The sequence below is a fragment of the Cornus florida genome, unplaced genomic scaffold (assembly GCF_030987335.1).
Source record: "Cornus florida cultivar Cherokee Brave unplaced genomic scaffold, ASM3098733v1 CherokeeBrave_3.0.0_Hap2_Chr11, whole genome shotgun sequence".
Lineage (NCBI taxonomy): Eukaryota > Viridiplantae > Streptophyta > Magnoliopsida > Cornales > Cornaceae > Cornus > Cornus florida.
The window spans coordinates 97774974-97792596 of NW_026775581.1; the positions used below are offsets into that span (position 1 = coordinate 97774974).

The 17623-nt window shown below is 34.3% G+C and overlaps 2 protein-coding genes across 2 annotated transcripts; one reads left to right on the top strand and one right to left on the bottom strand.

The window, feature by feature from the left end:
• Positions 1-8594: 8594 nt before the first annotated feature.
• LOC132282932 (uncharacterized) lies at positions 8595-10791 on the top strand. The gene is made up of 2 exons (XM_059784774.1): positions 8595-9295; positions 10248-10791. The coding sequence occupies exons 1-2, from the start codon at positions 8924-8926 to the stop codon at positions 10683-10685; spliced, it is 810 nt and encodes a 269-aa protein (XP_059640757.1). The 5' UTR covers positions 8595-8923; the 3' UTR covers positions 10686-10791.
• Positions 10792-10887: 96 nt separating this feature from the next.
• Positions 10888-14383, bottom strand: LOC132282931 (coatomer subunit beta'-2-like). Its single transcript, XM_059784773.1, has 10 exons — positions 14267-14383; positions 13644-13664; positions 13449-13510; positions 13159-13213; positions 12884-12920; positions 12464-12789; positions 12228-12359; positions 11975-12123; positions 11644-11712; positions 10888-11264 (listed from the first exon to the last, which is right to left on the bottom strand). Exons 1-10 carry the CDS (start codon positions 14267-14269, stop codon positions 11144-11146), a joined length of 975 nt encoding a protein of 324 aa, XP_059640756.1. The 5' UTR covers positions 14270-14383; the 3' UTR covers positions 10888-11143.
• Between the last annotated feature and the right edge of the window lie 3240 nt (positions 14384-17623).

Here is a 17623-nt window from a genome sequence, read left to right on the forward strand (position 1 = left end):
TTTTTCCTCCTTCCTTCATTTTCCTCCTTCCCTCTCTAACTCTCTCTCTCTCTCTATAATATATCACGTGAATATTTCTAACCCCCTTTTACAACCTATAACTATATATTTATAGGTTAAATAAAATAACCCTAACCATTTTCCCAATTCAAGTCAACTTAAAAAAATATATATATTAAAATATTAAAAAGGTAAGTAAAATATGTTACGTATATAATTTATGTATATCTTTATTAAATAAATAAATTATACACATCCCATTATTTTTTAATGGATTATTCAATAATACTTAAGTTACCATAATATTATAAAGTAACTTAAAATATAACACGTATCAAATCTATGTATGTTTTTATTATTTAAATATAAAACATATACATAAGATTAAATATTACTATCCAAGTTACCATAAAAGTAATTAATAAATTACTTTCCCTTTTATATATATTAAAAAGGTAAGTAAAATATGTTACGTATATAATTTATGTATATGTTTATTAAATAAATAAATTATACACATTCCATTATTTATTAATGGATTATCCAATAATACTTAAGTTACCATAATATTATAAAATAACTTAAAACATAACATATATCAAATCTATGTATATTTTTATTATTTAAATATAAAACATATATATCAGATTAAATATTACTACCCATGTTACCATAAAAGTAATTAATAAATTACTTTCCTTTTTATATATGTATATAACATATATCTATATATATACATACACAACTATCCATGGGTAATAATCCACACACATCCAACCTCCTATCCAAGTAATCCATGGGACCCAATTGGTTAGCCCATTATTACTAACCATAACCATAAAAGAAAAATAAAATAAAATAATAAAATAAAATAAAATATTTAATTTACAATTAATCAAAACGCCATTTAAGCACATAATCTAATTAAACAATTAACACATAGACAAATACAAATAATACATAGACACGTAATCAAATAATCAAGAAATACCTAATTCAATTAAACACATAAGTAATTAGTCAAATAATTAATTAAATAATAAAAAAATACAATTAAAACAAATAAATAAATACCGAGACTATCCTTTTAAAATTAGGGGTATTACACTAATGAGGGTAATGTGTGTTGCAATATTGGTGTGTGTGTGTGTTTGGTTGATTCAGCAAGCAATGATGACTATTTAAGCATGTATTGTCTAAACATCATGTGAAAGGTACAATATATCTAAGCAATGGAGCATACATTGTCTAAACTACATGTGAAATGCACAATAGATCAAAACAAGTCATTAATCCTTTCATTAAGCTCACAAGCCAAATACACCACAAAGTTAGAGACATATGCTACTTGCATTCAAAAGTATGGAACATCAAACAACTAGCATGGATTGTCTTCTCATCTAACAACTATGCTACCACTGCACTACAATTAAATTAATGATATGAAATTAAACTAATTAAACTAAGGGAGAGGCATAATCCATCAAGAAATGAGCATGGACCATCAAGAAAATCACAAGAGCATTCTATTAAGTACTTTGTTTTGACAATCTCCAAATGTATAGCATCAATACACATAGATATGTATCAATAACACAAAATCTAGAGACAAGCACATGAACATCTATTCTAGCATACATAGACATATGGATAGAATGAAATGATCAATTGGAAGCATTAAACCACATAAATCATTGAATAAACAAGATCTATATATATCAAAGTGTCAAAACATTAATTACAACACTAATCCCTCAATAATACACAAGATTAATATATAGAAAGTATGTTTGGGGCTAACTCTAGCCCCAAGAGGATGTTTAGTCACTCATGGTGATGTTGCTCCAACCCTCAAGGGCCAACTCCATAGAAGAGATTTGCTCCCTGGTTGATGAAGAGTCTCCAATTGTGTCTCTAGCCTCCTCCTCCTCTAAGCTTGTTCTCTATAATACCCCTAGTTTTCAAAAGGATAAAATGGGAATGGGAATTTAATTTTCAATTTTGATTTATATTTCATTTTTTTATTTATTTAATAATTGGACTTATTTGTTATTTGTTTAGCTTAATTGTTTTATTTGCCTAATTGATTTATTACTATTTGTGTGTATTTAATTTAATTGTTGAATTGAGATTGTTTTAAATTAATTATTTAATGATAAATGACATGCATTTTATATAACTTATTTTGGTTAGTTGTCTACATTAATTGTCTTATTTGGTCTTGTATTTAATATAGGATTAGGGTTTTATTTTTATATGGTTTGGACGCCAACTTAGGTTAGGTTTTAATTAAACCTGGGACGGCTATATATATATTCTTATAAGTCTGCTAGGGTTGAGACAAATCCTTTTTCACGTAAAAGTGTATTGAGAGGGAAAACAGAGAGGGTTGGAAGGAAAAACACAGAGGTAAAACTGGGCGAATCAATTAAGCTTTCAACTATGGACTGAGGGTGTACCACAGAGGAAGGAAGAGGTTGAGGGTGAGATAGAACTGGAACCGTAGGAGAGTTGCAGTTGCAGGTAGCCTACAGTTCATTGGAGAATTTAGCAACGGTGTTGAAAGGTTTCAAACCGAAACCTAAAGGCAAGTTTCAGTCTATCTCTTTCCTGTAAACTTGTGTTCTGTGCATTCTAAATAGACTTCAGGACGTTAATTAAACATTAAAAATGGATGTGTTATGCATAATTAAATCAAACTGTAATCCGTTGTTTGTTTTCGTTTAAACTGTAACTGGTTTGGTCTTAAAACTGTTCCGAGTGTGTTAAGCTTTTGATAATCAATTCATAAGGGTTTTAAAGAGTTTTTAGGACTGATTGGATTTAAAGTAGATCCTAAGAAGTTTTAAAACAATTCGGACAGAGACTTGGAATTTTGCCGGTTTTAAATAACTGAAATCGGTTCACGCATAAACTATTTTGGTTATGTATTGAACTTCTGTAATTTAATTCCTAATGGAATGTGAGGAGTTTCTAGGACTGTTTATATTTAAATTAGACCTTAAGGATGTTAAAAGTGTTGGGACAGGGACTGGAAGCTTCGCCGGAAACGCAGAAGGCAACCGGACGAAGTAGAGAAGACGCATGGAGTAAAGACGGCTCTCAGGGGGGGAGAGCCCGCTCCCTAAGTGAGGGAGCCGGCTCCCATTAAAGTAGAGCCGGCTCTCCATGAGGGAGAGCCGGCTCTGGAAGATAAAGAGCCGACTCCCATGGGGGGGAGCCGGCTCCCTTGAACAAATACCCCTTCGGGGGTATCTTCGGTATTTATTTTGACCTTGGGGCCTTAAACAAAGTTTCTGGAAAATAAAGGGGGGTTTTAAATACTTAAAAATTTACCTATTGGAACCTTTAAAAAGTTGGTTTATGCTAGGGTTTAATTCTAAGGGGCATCATGAACATAAACATTAGTAATGTGTATGCTGTCCGGAAGAAATGAAGGGAGACGGAAAGGCTAGTTGTTTCTGTAAATTCAATGAACTGATATAACAGATATTGTTGGGATTTTATAGCAATGATGTCTAAGATATATATGAGTCTCAAGAGGGTTGGTTGGGTTGTGGTTGTGGTTGACATGTAATTTTAAATATATATAGTTGCATGCTGTAAGGAGTGGAGGAAGTTCTAACTATTGGGTTATTTTCACCAGTTAAATGAGCTAGTATATTGTACCATTGGGGACTTATATGAGGTACAGTTTGACTTCTCTGTGTTATACTATATCAAGCACAGGTTTTAAGTTGGAGGATTAAAAGGATGTCATATGATGCAAACATAAATTTTATGCCGTCAGGGGGTTAAGGAGGTGTGCATTACTAGTATTTGTTTTAATGATTTAAATGAACTAGTATGAGGGTATGGTTTGGGTTGAACGGTATATTGTGCTCAGTTCATAAGTCTGATAATCATTATACCCTGCTATGGTTGTTAATTGATGAACTGATTTAGTTTCTGTTTTGTCAATTGGATGGATGTGGATAATTTAAATTGTTTAACAGTACTATAACAATTTAACAGGAGTTTTATGATTATAATCATATACTGGATGCATAATAGGATCTTAATAATGCCTGTTTTCTATTATGGTGGTTCATGGATATACTTGATGTTCTAATGAATGTGCATCATTGGTGGATCATTTGCATTATATGTACCTGTATGGGACGGTGACATATCAGGGATGGATTAGATCAAAAAGTTAAGTCCTACCCCTTCATACATATGGAATGGATTAACTAAAACAGTTAAATCCTACATGGATGCATGTCCTGTCAACTAAAACAGTTGAACGACATAACGGATGTTTGTTTTATCTTTCTGCATTAGGAAGAAGTTTCTATATATATTTATGGTACCGTGATACGAGTTTGAGTCTTTTGATCACGGTTAAGGTGCATATATTGCAAAGGTTGGGTAGCTAGATATAGCTAATGTTCCCTGGTAAGTCTAGGTACTTGGCCGCTGAAAAGCGTGTTTTATATGTCACCTTCTACCCAGGCTGAACTATGTTATAAGCTAGTGAGCATCCTATAGTGTGTATATATATATATATGGACTATTGTAGATATTGCCGAGCTATCAAGGATGTATCTGCGTATCGGGTTTATGTACGGATTATAGTAGATTGGAACTTGCATGTGGGCCTGACCCACTTCTATTTTTTCAAGTATTCGCCAGTACCAGGCTTAGAGTTTGATCGTGTTGATGCAGACACAGACACTCACTTTTCCAGTTACATAGGATTTCCTTTCTATTTTGGTTTTGGATTTTAATTCTGTAAATTTATTTAAAGTATTGGAATTAGGGGTCCACTAGGTGGATTCCCGAGTTGTACGGATTTAAATTATATTAATTTATTATTTAAGGTTTGAGGATTTTCATTTTTAGTTTCTTTCAGCGCATTATTATTTTATTCTTAATTCAGTTTTATTCTTGCCTGGTTACATATTAATTGTCTAATATCCCTCGGATCTGTGCTCGGACTTGATCACCCGTGGTGCTAGAATCGAGGGGTATCACACTCTCCAAGAGAATAAACCCTAGAATTGTATATTAGCTCCTCTTTGTAAAAAGCAATACTTATCCTTATATAGGTAGGTCAAATGACACCCAAAATGAGCTGGGGTCGTGCACACAATATTCCCTAATGATTGGATAAATGACAACTTTCAATGAGATGGAAATTTAACTTTTTCGCACCAGAAGAAGTTCGATCGATCGAACCTTGGACTTGGATCGATTAAACTGGCTGAGATCCATTGAACTTAGTCTGGATCGATCCAACTGGTTGAGCTTTTTGGGAAAAGACAAATCCGAGATATTTTTGGGAGATATTTTTGGGAAAAGGACAAAAGTGGTTAGTGGGTGGTACAACTATGGATAGGATCAATCATTTGAATAAGGACAAAAGTGTTCGATCGATCGAATGGTGGTGTTGGAGCGATCAAACTTTGGACTTTTTGCTTTTGGGCCAAGGCTTGGATCTATCTTGAAGTGCTGAGATTGATCATTATTCGATCGATCGAACCTTGAAGTTGGATCGCTCGAACTTTGCTGCTTTCCACCTTTGGCTTCATTTGCTTCATTCTTTCTCCACTTTGCTCATTTCTTTGTTTAATCCCAGAATTGCTTCAATTAAGCTCTTATTTGGCTGAGTTAGCTTATTTTCGGGATAAGTGCTTGAAAATAGAAATAATACGAAATCAATTTAAAACGGTAAAGTAAGATAGATAAAGGTACTAGAATGCCTAAGTTTAAGGGATTTAAATACGCATTTTTCAGCGCTCATCAAATAATTTTATTAAAACGTGAGGTGGTTGAAGAACATTGAATAATCAATCAAAGCTTTTCAATTCCAATTTTACTATTCAAAAGGAAAAATGGGTTAAATTCAAACAACACCCACAACAAATTCATACAATTCTTGCAATATTATTTTTGGGATTTTAATCTCTTTCTAGAACAACACGGCACATACCCACATTCTCTCTAAAAGTTTGTGTCTCTCTCTCTATAATTCCATCTTCATTCAAAGACTTCCCTTAATTTTATGATTTTGATTTGTTTTTGTCGACACCCATTACGACTTTTCCGAATCTCTTGCAATCTTCGCCCTCGCCCGCCTCTTTTCTCTCTACAATGCCTTTGATCTTGAAATTATCTTCTCTCACCTCTCTCATATCAGATATACCCAACTGTGGTATCAAAGGGGCGGAGCCCCGAATACATCTAGTACGTGGTTCTAGCGGGATGCCTGACGAATTGATTCATGCAATGTCGTCTCAACCCGGTCGATCTGATGCTCGACCCATGCCATTGTCGGAGAATGCTTGAAGAAGGAATGGGGATTTGCGTGCTCAGTAGTATGTCACTGCCAGGTTTTTTCTTGGCTTGTATTAAATAAAGCAGAAGAAATGATAGATGCTCTAGACTGAAAGAATGAAGGTCTTTGTTTTCTCAGTGTTGTGTTGAATTATAGAATATATATATATATACATAAATACAAAGATGCAGGAAAAAAGAGATGTTGGTGGCGGTGGCGTGGTTGATGGCGACCCCAAACAGTGATTTAATTTTTTTTTTTGTTTTTGTTTTTCTTTCTCTTTCTATATATATATGGAGAGAGAGTGGATACTTCAGTAATTTACTATAAAAAATTAAGGGCATTTCAGTAAATTAGCCATGTCCATTAGTATACTTGACGGTTCGTCACATATAAGGGAGGTCCGTGTAGAATATTTTCAAAATTAGAGGAGGTCCGAGTAATTTTTCAAACAAGAGGGGAGGTCCCTGTAATTATGGCAAATTATAGGGGAGGTTTGTGTAAATTACCCATTAATATATTCAATTCAATGTCTTAACCTTTTCATTTCAAATTTCATTTTCTTTGATTTTCCTATTCTGCCGACACCAAATTTATTTCTTTCCTTTTCACATTTGCATTCTCTGAAATATACTATAGATAGAAATATTTGGATAGAGAGAGATATTGAGTAAGGATGGCTGAAGAGAACAGCTTCTCAGCGGGCGGGCGGGCGGTGCACTAAACTTACTAGTGACGACGTGGTGGTGTTGGCGACCACGATGCCGTGAACAATTATTATTTTTATTTTTTCTTTCGAGAAAAGACGTAGAATCAAACATGAGAAAATTGAGGGAAAAAAATAAACATTTTGGGATTTGAATTTTGAGTTTTAGTGTGGTGTTCGGGGTTGTGTAGAGAGTGGGGAAGAGAATACGGGGATAGAGGATAAATAATTATAGGGTATTTTAGACATTTTAATTGTTTTATTTACATGTCTTGCAAGGGTAGATTGGGAATTTACAAATTAAAAATGGCTGACATCATACTTTTCAGTTAGTTATGAGTATATAAATGTTGAGGGAGGTCAGTGTTATTTGGCTAATAAGAGGGGAGGTCAGTGTATAATGACGAAACTTCAAGGAAGTTAGTGTAATTATTCCTTGACACCTCACTCTTATCCATACAATAAATAATTATTAAAACTCTTGAATTATCTAAGACATGTATTTTGGGATATAGAGAATATATGGTATTGTATTTAGTCAAAATCTAACCTTTATGCTTCATTTTTTTTTAGTATAAACTAATTTCATCCTTACCTTTTAAAAAAAAAAAAACTAATTTCATACTTATAATATTGTTATGATCTTCGTATGGCCGGAAAGCAAACTTACAAGCTTTCCAACAATATATTATCCGTTTAGTTTAGAGTTCTCAATGAAGCTAGGAATGTCAAATCTTTTACAAAACTTTGAGAGCAGTTTCACCGGTTCAAACTTTGGCATGCCTGATTCAACTTGTCCATATTAGTTTAAACATGTATTTCATGTATTTTGGTCTGATGTGGCCTAAAAAAAAACACACATAAAAAACATGGCTGATTTATTTATAATCATTAGGAGACTGACGTTTGTAAACCCTAGTTCACTTAATTGATATTTTAATTATTTATTATTATTTTTTCGCCACAAGGGATTTGATTAGAGACATTCATACACATTTTATTGATCTAGAGCACAAAGCTTCATTGATTTGAACATACAAATGTCAATCAACCAATTCTTCACATATATTTATAATTAGCCATTCAACCAACACACATGTGGGATTAAAGGAGAGCAATGCACCGACAATGGCAATTTTTGTTGCCATTTTTACTGTAGGAGGTACCATGGTGTTTTGTGACTTTGCAAGAGTACACTTAAGTAACATGTTCATTTCTTAATATTTAGATAAATAACATTTAATTTTCACAATATAAGAATAAAACGACCTTTTAATTTACATTTTTTTTTTCATACAAAATAGACGCGCAAACCTATTAATTTCAAATTTATTTATTTTCAAATTCATTTCTTTTAACATTTTCTCAATTAATATGGACAAATAATGAGGTGGAAATAAATGATGACGTGGAATAGAGTTAGGCTCGCAGATGCACGAATCAAACGCAAGGAGTTCGTACGCAGGAACGTGCAAGTAAGCGGACGAGCCATGGCTTGCCACGTCGGACTTTCTTGCACTATACTATTCCTGGCCGCTACTTTATATATACATCTATATATATGCGGCAAAGAACAGAGCGAGAGAGCAGGCGAGGGCTGAAAAAGATTTTCCTCCTCAACAATCGTTCCTCTGTCTTTCAACGCACATTAATCGCCCAAAGACCTTAGTTTTGCCTCTTTCCTTTCTCCGATCCTCTTATATACATATACAGTGATATACATATATATATATCGTTGTATTCTTCTCCTCCTCATTAATTCCTTCTGATCCGATCTATATACAGAAATCAAACTTTTTTTTGAATTGTGATATAAAAATTTGTGTATTAGATTGATTATTTTTTTGGCAATATATTTATATATTTGGGGAGTTAATTGTAAATTAAGCACAATTAACATGGCATGTGGTGGGTTGCGTGTGCATTGGTGCAACAGTGGTGTGCAGGTGAATTCAGAAGAGCAGCATGGTTTGGCCAAAGAAAAAGGAGTTGTGATTAGTAACAATAAGTTGTTTTTTAAAGATCCCAAGTTGTGGCAGCAGAAGAAGAAGCAGAAATCACAATTCGCCCACTGCAGTCTCAGACTTGTTAACAATCACCAGCTAGAGGCCTACAATCCAACCCAAAACCCATCTCTGTTGGGTGATTCGATCGGTCTCCACTGGAGGGAAATGAATAACGTCCACAAAAACACAAGGATTGTTGAGGACGATGAAGATGACCGTATTTCTCAAAAGCTCGATCACTGGATCAGAGATTGCGTCACAGAGGTCAGCCACACTTTTCCTATATTATACACACTGCATGTGTATATATATATATATATATATATATATTCTTATTATTCTGAAAATTGTTTTGTATTTGGCCCGATTCGGCCAAGACAATAGTGGTGGCCCTGCGGTGAGGCCAGACAATAGTGGTGGCCAATGTGGTGGGACCCACACTCCTTTGAGTGATTGGACAGATTGATAGATTGATTCTGTTTTGAAGGGCAAGCATTCCTCCTAGGAAAGTGATAAACAAATAGTTCCAATCCAATTGTGTATTATCTGTTAAAAAAGGAAAAAAAAAAAGTGTATGATCACTTTGATTTATTGAGGAAACAATGTTACGTCAGATTCAGGTCCAATAGGGCCCTATTAGGGATGCCACACCATCTCACTAATTGAACAGGACAATTATTTCTTACCCGCCGACCCCACTTCTTACCCGACTCCACCACCATGGTCTGAAGTAGCTACCGGGAATACCAGGTCATCAGTACGCACAGTAAAAATTAATATAACATTTAGTTAGTTGAGATCGGTTTTTAAAATTAGAGGAGGCCAATTTTAAAAAATAATGTATTTTCATTACTACTTGAATTTGGATCTCTCTTCTGCACACAGGGTCCGGGTTCTTTGAGCCTAGGTCATGTTGCACCATGTGCCTCAATCTAATTGTTATTTTAGTCAATCAATAAACTAATACATATTTTCAAAGTCAAGCCCAGTAGCTTAATTGAATCAACTATGAGGGAGAGGACTGGGAGAGAGATGTCCAAGTAATAATTATTCATTCTACAAAAAAAAAAAAAAAAAAAAAAATGCCAACATTAATATTTTAAACTTTCTTGCAATTATATAATATATATTAGAACAGAATTATGCTTCTTGCTTAATTATTTGCATGAGAATTGTTATAAACTAAATTCCCTTTTAATTTTTGCGGTTCTTATAGATTGTGAGTAACATCGGCAAAGCACCTTTGCTAGTGCACATCTACTCAGATGATGAAAAAGCATCCTCATCATCATCCACCTCAATCAAAATAACGATAGAGAAGGCTGTTGCTAGAGGACTGTGGGAGGCGGAGAGTCCCATCCCCACCCCCAACGGCGTTATCTTGGTGGAGGAACTAAATAGTAGCGAAGAAGGTGGTGCCATTTGCGATGAAAAGAAGTCGAATGGTGTGGGCATCAGCAGCCAGCAGCACAAACTGTGGGGAATACTCATTCAAGGCAAAGGGGTTAATCGCATTGGACATGCATGCTACATCCTCAAGACTTGCCGAGTTCAATCCTTGTTCGGATTCTGCACCCACTTTTGTTTAACTAGGGTTGAGTGCTTTGTAGAGAGTGCAGAAATTCAGCTTCAAAAAATGTGGTTGCAGAGGTAGCTAGGGATCTGCATGCCTCAGGTTTTACTTTTAACATTTCCTTGTATATTCACCGATACATGAACATGATTATTTCTGAATACACTGCAAATTGTTTATTGGGACATGTCTAGTATCCCTGAAATTTGAATTCATCAAGCCATAGACATCATTCCCAAGTAAAGTGACAAGTCTCTAATATCTTTTTGATAGAATGGGTCGTTTTTATTTAGCATAAAATGTATTAATCCTCTAAATCAACATTATTTTATTACTTCAAAATGACAATACAATACAGGACATTACAAATGATTCTATAAAGCACAAAATACACACAGGGTAGGAGAAGAAAGATAATGAAGAAGATTTACAACAGAACATCAGAAAAATTTCTATCAACTGGAAGATAGAAGTTATTCCTCTAAAACACACCATATTGTAGTAGCAGTGGCCTAGAGCAGTAGCCATACTCGTCAGCATCAGGTGAATTGAAGTTTTTCATTTGGATCTTCCTTGTCATCACCATGGTTTGTAGAATCCCAACTGTGAGAACTGGTAACTTTTGCCATAATTTTTCCTTGGTCGCAACCAATTACAATTCTGCATTAAAAGTAATAGTAGCAGTAAGGACACAATAGTAAGATAAAATGCAGTAGAAAAAGGCATTTGAAAATTTGGACAATGAAGTCCACATCCATTTTTCCAAACACTTGTCATGGCGACGCAACTTAGCTTTATATGACTAATTTGTGTCAGCTACATGCATAAGAAAAGTGAGTTATGAAAACAAAAGGATAATTAAGAATGGCTTATTCTGTTTTCTATGAGTTAACGAATAAATGTCCATTGTGCTAAGGGCGTGACACTGATGGGGTAGAGATGTCATAACAATATTTTCATAATTAAAGAGTACGTTGAGCATCTTCCTAGAAATTTACTACTAAAGACATGAATGAAGAAAATTATCTAAAAAACTTACTGGGATGAATCTCTCATGCATCCAATATCCCAAACTCTTCCGAGTTCATAATTCAGTGTGTTCTCAAGCCTGTAAAACAATGAGCGATTGAGTAATTCGAAACTTTAAAGTAGCTGAACTAAAACATAATTTGATTGAAAAACAATTGATCTGCAGTAGACTCAAAAGTGTTAGGACTCATAATATGAAGATGCTCAAGTTTTCATGGTATAAGATTTTATTTTCGAGTTAAATTTAAAATTGAGAATAGTATCCGAGTTAAAATTAAGGCTGTTTCGTTTTCTGGCCATCTGAACTAAGTATAAATTATTTTACACCTTACAGAAGTTACCTGTAAGTTGTTGCGTGCCATATCCGAATAGTCCCATCCTCAGAACCTGTAATAATAATGCGAACTTCTGGATGAACACATATTGCTGTTACATTGTTTGTGTGGCCTTGTAGCGTCTGGACACAAGTTTTGGTTTCATAATCCCACACCTGATTTCATAGGATCTAACAGTAAGTATATATTCTAATTATATTGCATGTCTACTAAAAACAAATTGTACTAGGCTTGAAAAATGAGTAACAATATGGCCGACCTTAGTGGTATAGTCATCAGAACCAGTGATCAGATATGGTTTATCACCAGCTGTGAAGAAACCAACACAATTTACCCCATTTGAATGGCCCTCCAGAGTGAATTTCGGACTAGAGGAGCCAAGATCCCAAATCTGCAAAAGCAAACATTAATTACCACAGAATAAAAATACACAATTATACCTTCTCTAGCGAAAAACGAACTTTATAAGTTGCCAAAACACAATCTTAGGTGTACCTTCGTTGTGCAATCAAGTGATGAACTAGCAAAGGTGTTGGTGTCTCTTGGATTAAATGCTACTTGCATGACATAATGACTGTGTCCCTCAAAGATTCGAGTGCAAGCCCAATCCTTCTCCCAATCCCAAAGCTTTACGAGCATGTCATCAGAGGCGGAAAGAACATATGGAAGGGTAGGATGCACAGCCAAAGACCTGATATAATCTGTGTGCGCCTCAAATTCTTTAACTTTTTCATTGGTATTGTAATTGTATACACGTATAAACTTGTCATCCGATCCAACAACAACCCAGTCTTCACGTGCTATGAACTTCGCTGATCTTACTGCAAAACACGTACACAAGTTGAAATGTAAAGACGAGTGAATTGTGTTAGATTATGGGGGAAATGCAAACACAAAATGTAGAGATTAGTATACCTGGTGATTCTGTTACTTTGAAGGATTTCTCTATAGCCTGTAAAAGTATAAGTGGTAAATGCAAACACAAAATGTAATAGTTTAGGGAACGGAGAAAATAGATGCCGGGAAATAAGTATATGAAGAAGATGCTGCTGAATTTAAGAAACCCTGGGTATATTACCGAGATGGATCACTAAAAACCATAGAAAATGGCTAATTAGGATTAAATTTAACAGAAATAATCAATCACTTCAAGCATAACATAATTATGTAAAAGAAACGCAATTTCTTACTTGTGACTGGTAGTTCCGAATACACACTGTTCCTGAATATAAACTTGCTAGAATCCTGCAAGAACAAGTATTATGCGCCATAGTTCAGTAAAACAAATACTTAATTCACCATGAACCATTTTTTTTTTTTTTCTTAAACTCTCTTTACATTAAATATATTGCAGCATTCACTAGTCACCATTTGTATTGAAGTAGGAAAACAGTTGGTAATTTGTTGCTTATGTAAGTAATAATTATACATTAGCAATGTAGAAGGTAAAACAATGCTGGTCAAAAAAATTTATAATCACCATGGCTGTGTTGGATGGAAATCCACCGACTTAACTCTCTCTGACCTTTGTTCAAGTTCCTTCTGATTCAGAAATTACTGTTAGTATACAAAATAATAACAATAATAGTAGTAGTAATATAATAATAAATTATTCAGGAAATAATAATAAAAAAAAATCTTGGCATAGATGTAAAGCGAATGAAGAACAATGTACCGTGAATTCAAGTGTGAGAGGCTGTTGATCGCCAGATATAAAATCCAAAGACATGATCAAACAAAATTTTATTAGTCTCAACTCAAAATTAAACCAAATGCACGCACGGTATTGAACAATTACGAATTAGTAAAAGACTGGTGTTAGTACATGAAATATTCAATTCAATTTCATGAGAATTAAATCACCCCATATATATATATATATATATATATATATAAAAGAAGTTATCACTAGGAAAACCTCATCACGCATACTTTTAATGAATGCTCCGACCTCTCGCTTTATGTAGCATGATTTTGAGATCATTTTTTTAAAATTTTTATTTGGACATGAAACTCACACTCCTGTTATGGGCTTCAATCATTGACCTTCTATTTTAGAAGGTGAGAAAGTACTTATAACTCTCGATGAGTTTGTCTAATTCTAATGAAAATTTTCTAAATGCGATGCAATCTATACAAACTAACATTATGAACGGCTAATTATAACTCTGTTGATGACAATAATATATATATATATATATATATATATATATATATATATATATATATATATATATATATATATAAAATGCAAATTATTTTTAGACAATTCGAAGACAAAGCAGAAAATAAACTTACCATTGTCAAATGTTAAAGAAGCTGAACAAATTCTAAAAAATGGAGGAAAAAAGTGCAGATTTATGTTTGAGAAAGGAGGGGCTTAAGCTGTTTGTAACTTTGTAGTTGTGAAACCCCTATTTATATGATACCATGCTTGGGGTAGTTAAGAAAATGTTCATGTCTCAACTTAATAAATTATTAAATTGTGACTACTTGGAATGTTCTGTTGTCAAAATACATTGAATGTTGTGTATGTGTCATACAATACTCCTGGACCCGTTGGATATGAAATGTGGTAGAATTGACGGCTGAGATGAAACTTAGTTGGATATTGAGTTCGAGAGCAGCAAAAATTGGAAAAGTCAAGTCAATAGAATGAAGTTTCATTAGAAGATGCAAAGATTCTAACACGCTTTTACTTTTGTTGTCTTGGATGAAATTTCTCCAAGTATAAAGATTTGGCCTCTCCCTCACATGGCATTCGGAGTTGGATTAGAATTCATTTTGTTTTATTGATATCCACGTCTTGTTTAACACAGGTCAATGTCTATTTCGCATTCTGGAATATATTTACGAGAATAACCTCTTTTATTTATTTATTACAAACCCAAATTTGTTTTTCTCGAACACGTGATGTTAGAAGAAACTTCTAAATATTGCATAAAAATTATAAAATTATGTTAACTCCAAAAATGTGCATCCTACGCTATTGGGTCTTGAAGAGACAGGCTGGCAAGGAAGAAAACCTAGTCTGCTGGCTAGCTAAGGCAACGGATGAGCCAAAGAGTGAAAGCCTCAATTGGACTCTCCAAATAGTATAAAAAAAGGGAAGAAACAAGCCAAGTCAAAGAAAGGAATGGGTTAGTGGTGTGGACAGTATGTTTCTTGGGACGTCTTCCGCTCAAGAAATTATTGTATTTCTTATCAATCACATGATGACATATAAGCAAAACGTGAAATAAAGTTGACGTAATTACTTACTTGTCACTGTGTGATTGGTCAGACCAATGATCCCAGAACCATATAATAATTTCTCCACGTACCTATGTGATTATCAATATATAAACCAAACATTACTTTTTTTTTTACCACCCTAACCCCTCTATAAATAAGGTGCTAGGAAGAAGGGATCTTGAGGGTGCAACATTACTTTAAATCTACACTAAATCAATGTACCCTAGCCTAACTTGGTTAATCTTAGCTCATAGTTGTTACTCTAACTTAGTTAATCTCAGGTCATCCGTCGTAATCATTTGCCAACCCTTGTGTTTAGTTGCTTTGTATCTTATAATTCACACTACTTGAAACTGATTCAATGGAGTCATTCTCTCTTGGTTGTGCTCGACTAACTTAAAATTTTCAGATCACTGAAACATTAAAAAACCTAGAGAAGGGAGTGATTTCCATCCTTTCTACAATTGTCTGATCATTTGTTTGTTAACACATGCTGTATCCTGAAGACTTGGGATTCTGCACCCACTTTTGTTTAACTAGGGTTTACTGCTTTGTAGAAAATGCAGAAAAACAGTTTTAAAAAAATGTGGTTACGGAGATGGGGATATTTGCGTGCTTTAGTTTCTGTTCTAAATATTCTTTTTCTCGAAACTTGGGGAGATATTTCTGTATGCAGTGTTGGAAATTTATTGCATTGACAAATTGATCACAAGAAAGAACATATTAGAATAAGTTTATTCACAAATTGTTTGTTAACACGACTATTCCTAAAATGCATATTCACCCATACATAAACATGATTTCTGAATACACTACAAATTGTTTCTTGCTACAAGCCTAGTATTCCTAAAATTCACATTCTTGGCAGGGGGGTCATTTATATTCAGCATAAAATATATTAATCCTCTAAAGCAACACATTTTACCATCAACATTATTTTATTACTTCAAAATGACATACAATAGAGGAAATTAGGAATGATTGTAGTGACCTCACTAGTCATATCCTCTTGGAGTTGCTACAAAAAACACAATACAGACAGAGTAGGAGAAGAAAGACATTGAAGAAGATTTACAACACAGTCATAAGAAAGATTTATGCCGATAATGAAATGGCATTCCTCTAGATTTGCTTCAAAACACACCACAATAGTACTATAGCAGTGGCCTAGCTGCCTAGCAGCAGCCATACTCCTCAATATCAACTAAGGTTTGCAGAATCCCAACTGTGAGAACCGATAGCTTTTGCTACAATGGTTCCATGGTCACAACCGATCACAATTCTGTCATGACAAGTAACAGTAGCAGTAGGAAGACAAGAACATGTAAGATAGATAAAAAAAGAAGTAGAAAAAGGCATTTGAAAATTTGAACAATGGAGTCCACATCAATTTTTCCATACAATTTCCATGGCGACAACTTAGCTCGATGGTGACTATTTTGTGTTTGCCGTATGCTTAAGAAAAGTGAGTGACGAAAAACAAAATGATGATTAAGAACTACTTGTTCTGTTTTCCGTGACTTAGGCCAATGAATGTCCATTGTGCTAAGGGCATGACACAGATGGGGTAGAGATATCATAACATTTGTAACTGGCAATGACATGAAGTGAATTCTCAACCTGAATGCTGAATCTGAATTTTGGATATTCCAGACAAGTTTTAGCCTGTAAGTCGTAACTGTTCCATCCTCAGAACAATGGGAAATTCTGGATCAACACATACTGCAGTGACATTGTTTGTGTCGCCTTCTATCGTTCGGACACAACATTCAAATTACATTACATGTCTACCGAAACTCTACTTTGCTTAAGAAAATGAATAACATTATGGCAGACCTTAGTGGCATGGTTATCAGAACCGGCGATCAGATATGGTTTATCACCATCTGTGAAGAAACCGACACAATTCACCCCTTTCGAATGGCCCTCCAAAGTGAATTTCGGACTAGGGGAGCCAATATCCCAAATCTGAAAAGGCAAACATTACCATAGCATAACATTACCCAATCCTTCTCCCAATCCCAAAGCTTTACGAGCATGTCATCAGAGGCAGAAAGCACATATGGAAAGGTAGGATGCACAGCCAAAGACCTGATAAAATCTGTGCGCAACTCAAATTCTTTAATTTTTCATTGGTATGGTAATTGTATACATGGACAAACTTGTCATCAGTTCCAGCAACAATCCAGTGTTCACGTGCTATAAACTTCGCTGATAAATTTCCGAAAAAAATAAAGAAAAACTTTGCTGCTCTTACTGCAAAACACATACAAGTTGAAAACTTGAAATGTAAAGACTAGAGTGAATTGTGTTAGAGATGGTAGGAGAAAATGCAAACACAGAATTCGGACTTCAATTCGAGTATCACGACTCTTTTATTTTTATTTTTATTTTTGTGTCTTGTTTAAAAGGTCAATCTCT

Bases quoted from the DNA above. Each gene is read 5' to 3' on its own strand.
- LOC132282932 (XM_059784774.1), top strand. From the start codon at position 8,924: ATGGCATGTGGTGGGTTGCGTGTGCATTGGTGCAACAGTGGTGTGCAG. The intron at 9,296-10,247 runs GTCAGCCACACT...CGGTTCTTATAG, and splicing joins TCAGAGATTGCGTCACAGAG to ATTGTGAGTAACATCGGCAA.
- LOC132282931 (XM_059784773.1), bottom strand. The intron at 12,790-12,883 runs GTATACTAATCT...CGTGTTTTGCAG, and splicing joins CAAAGTAACAGAATCACCAG to TAAGATCAGCGAAGTTCATA. The intron at 12,360-12,463 runs GTACACCTAAGA...TTGCTTTTGCAG, and splicing joins CACTTGATTGCACAACGAAG to ATTTGGGATCTTGGCTCCTC.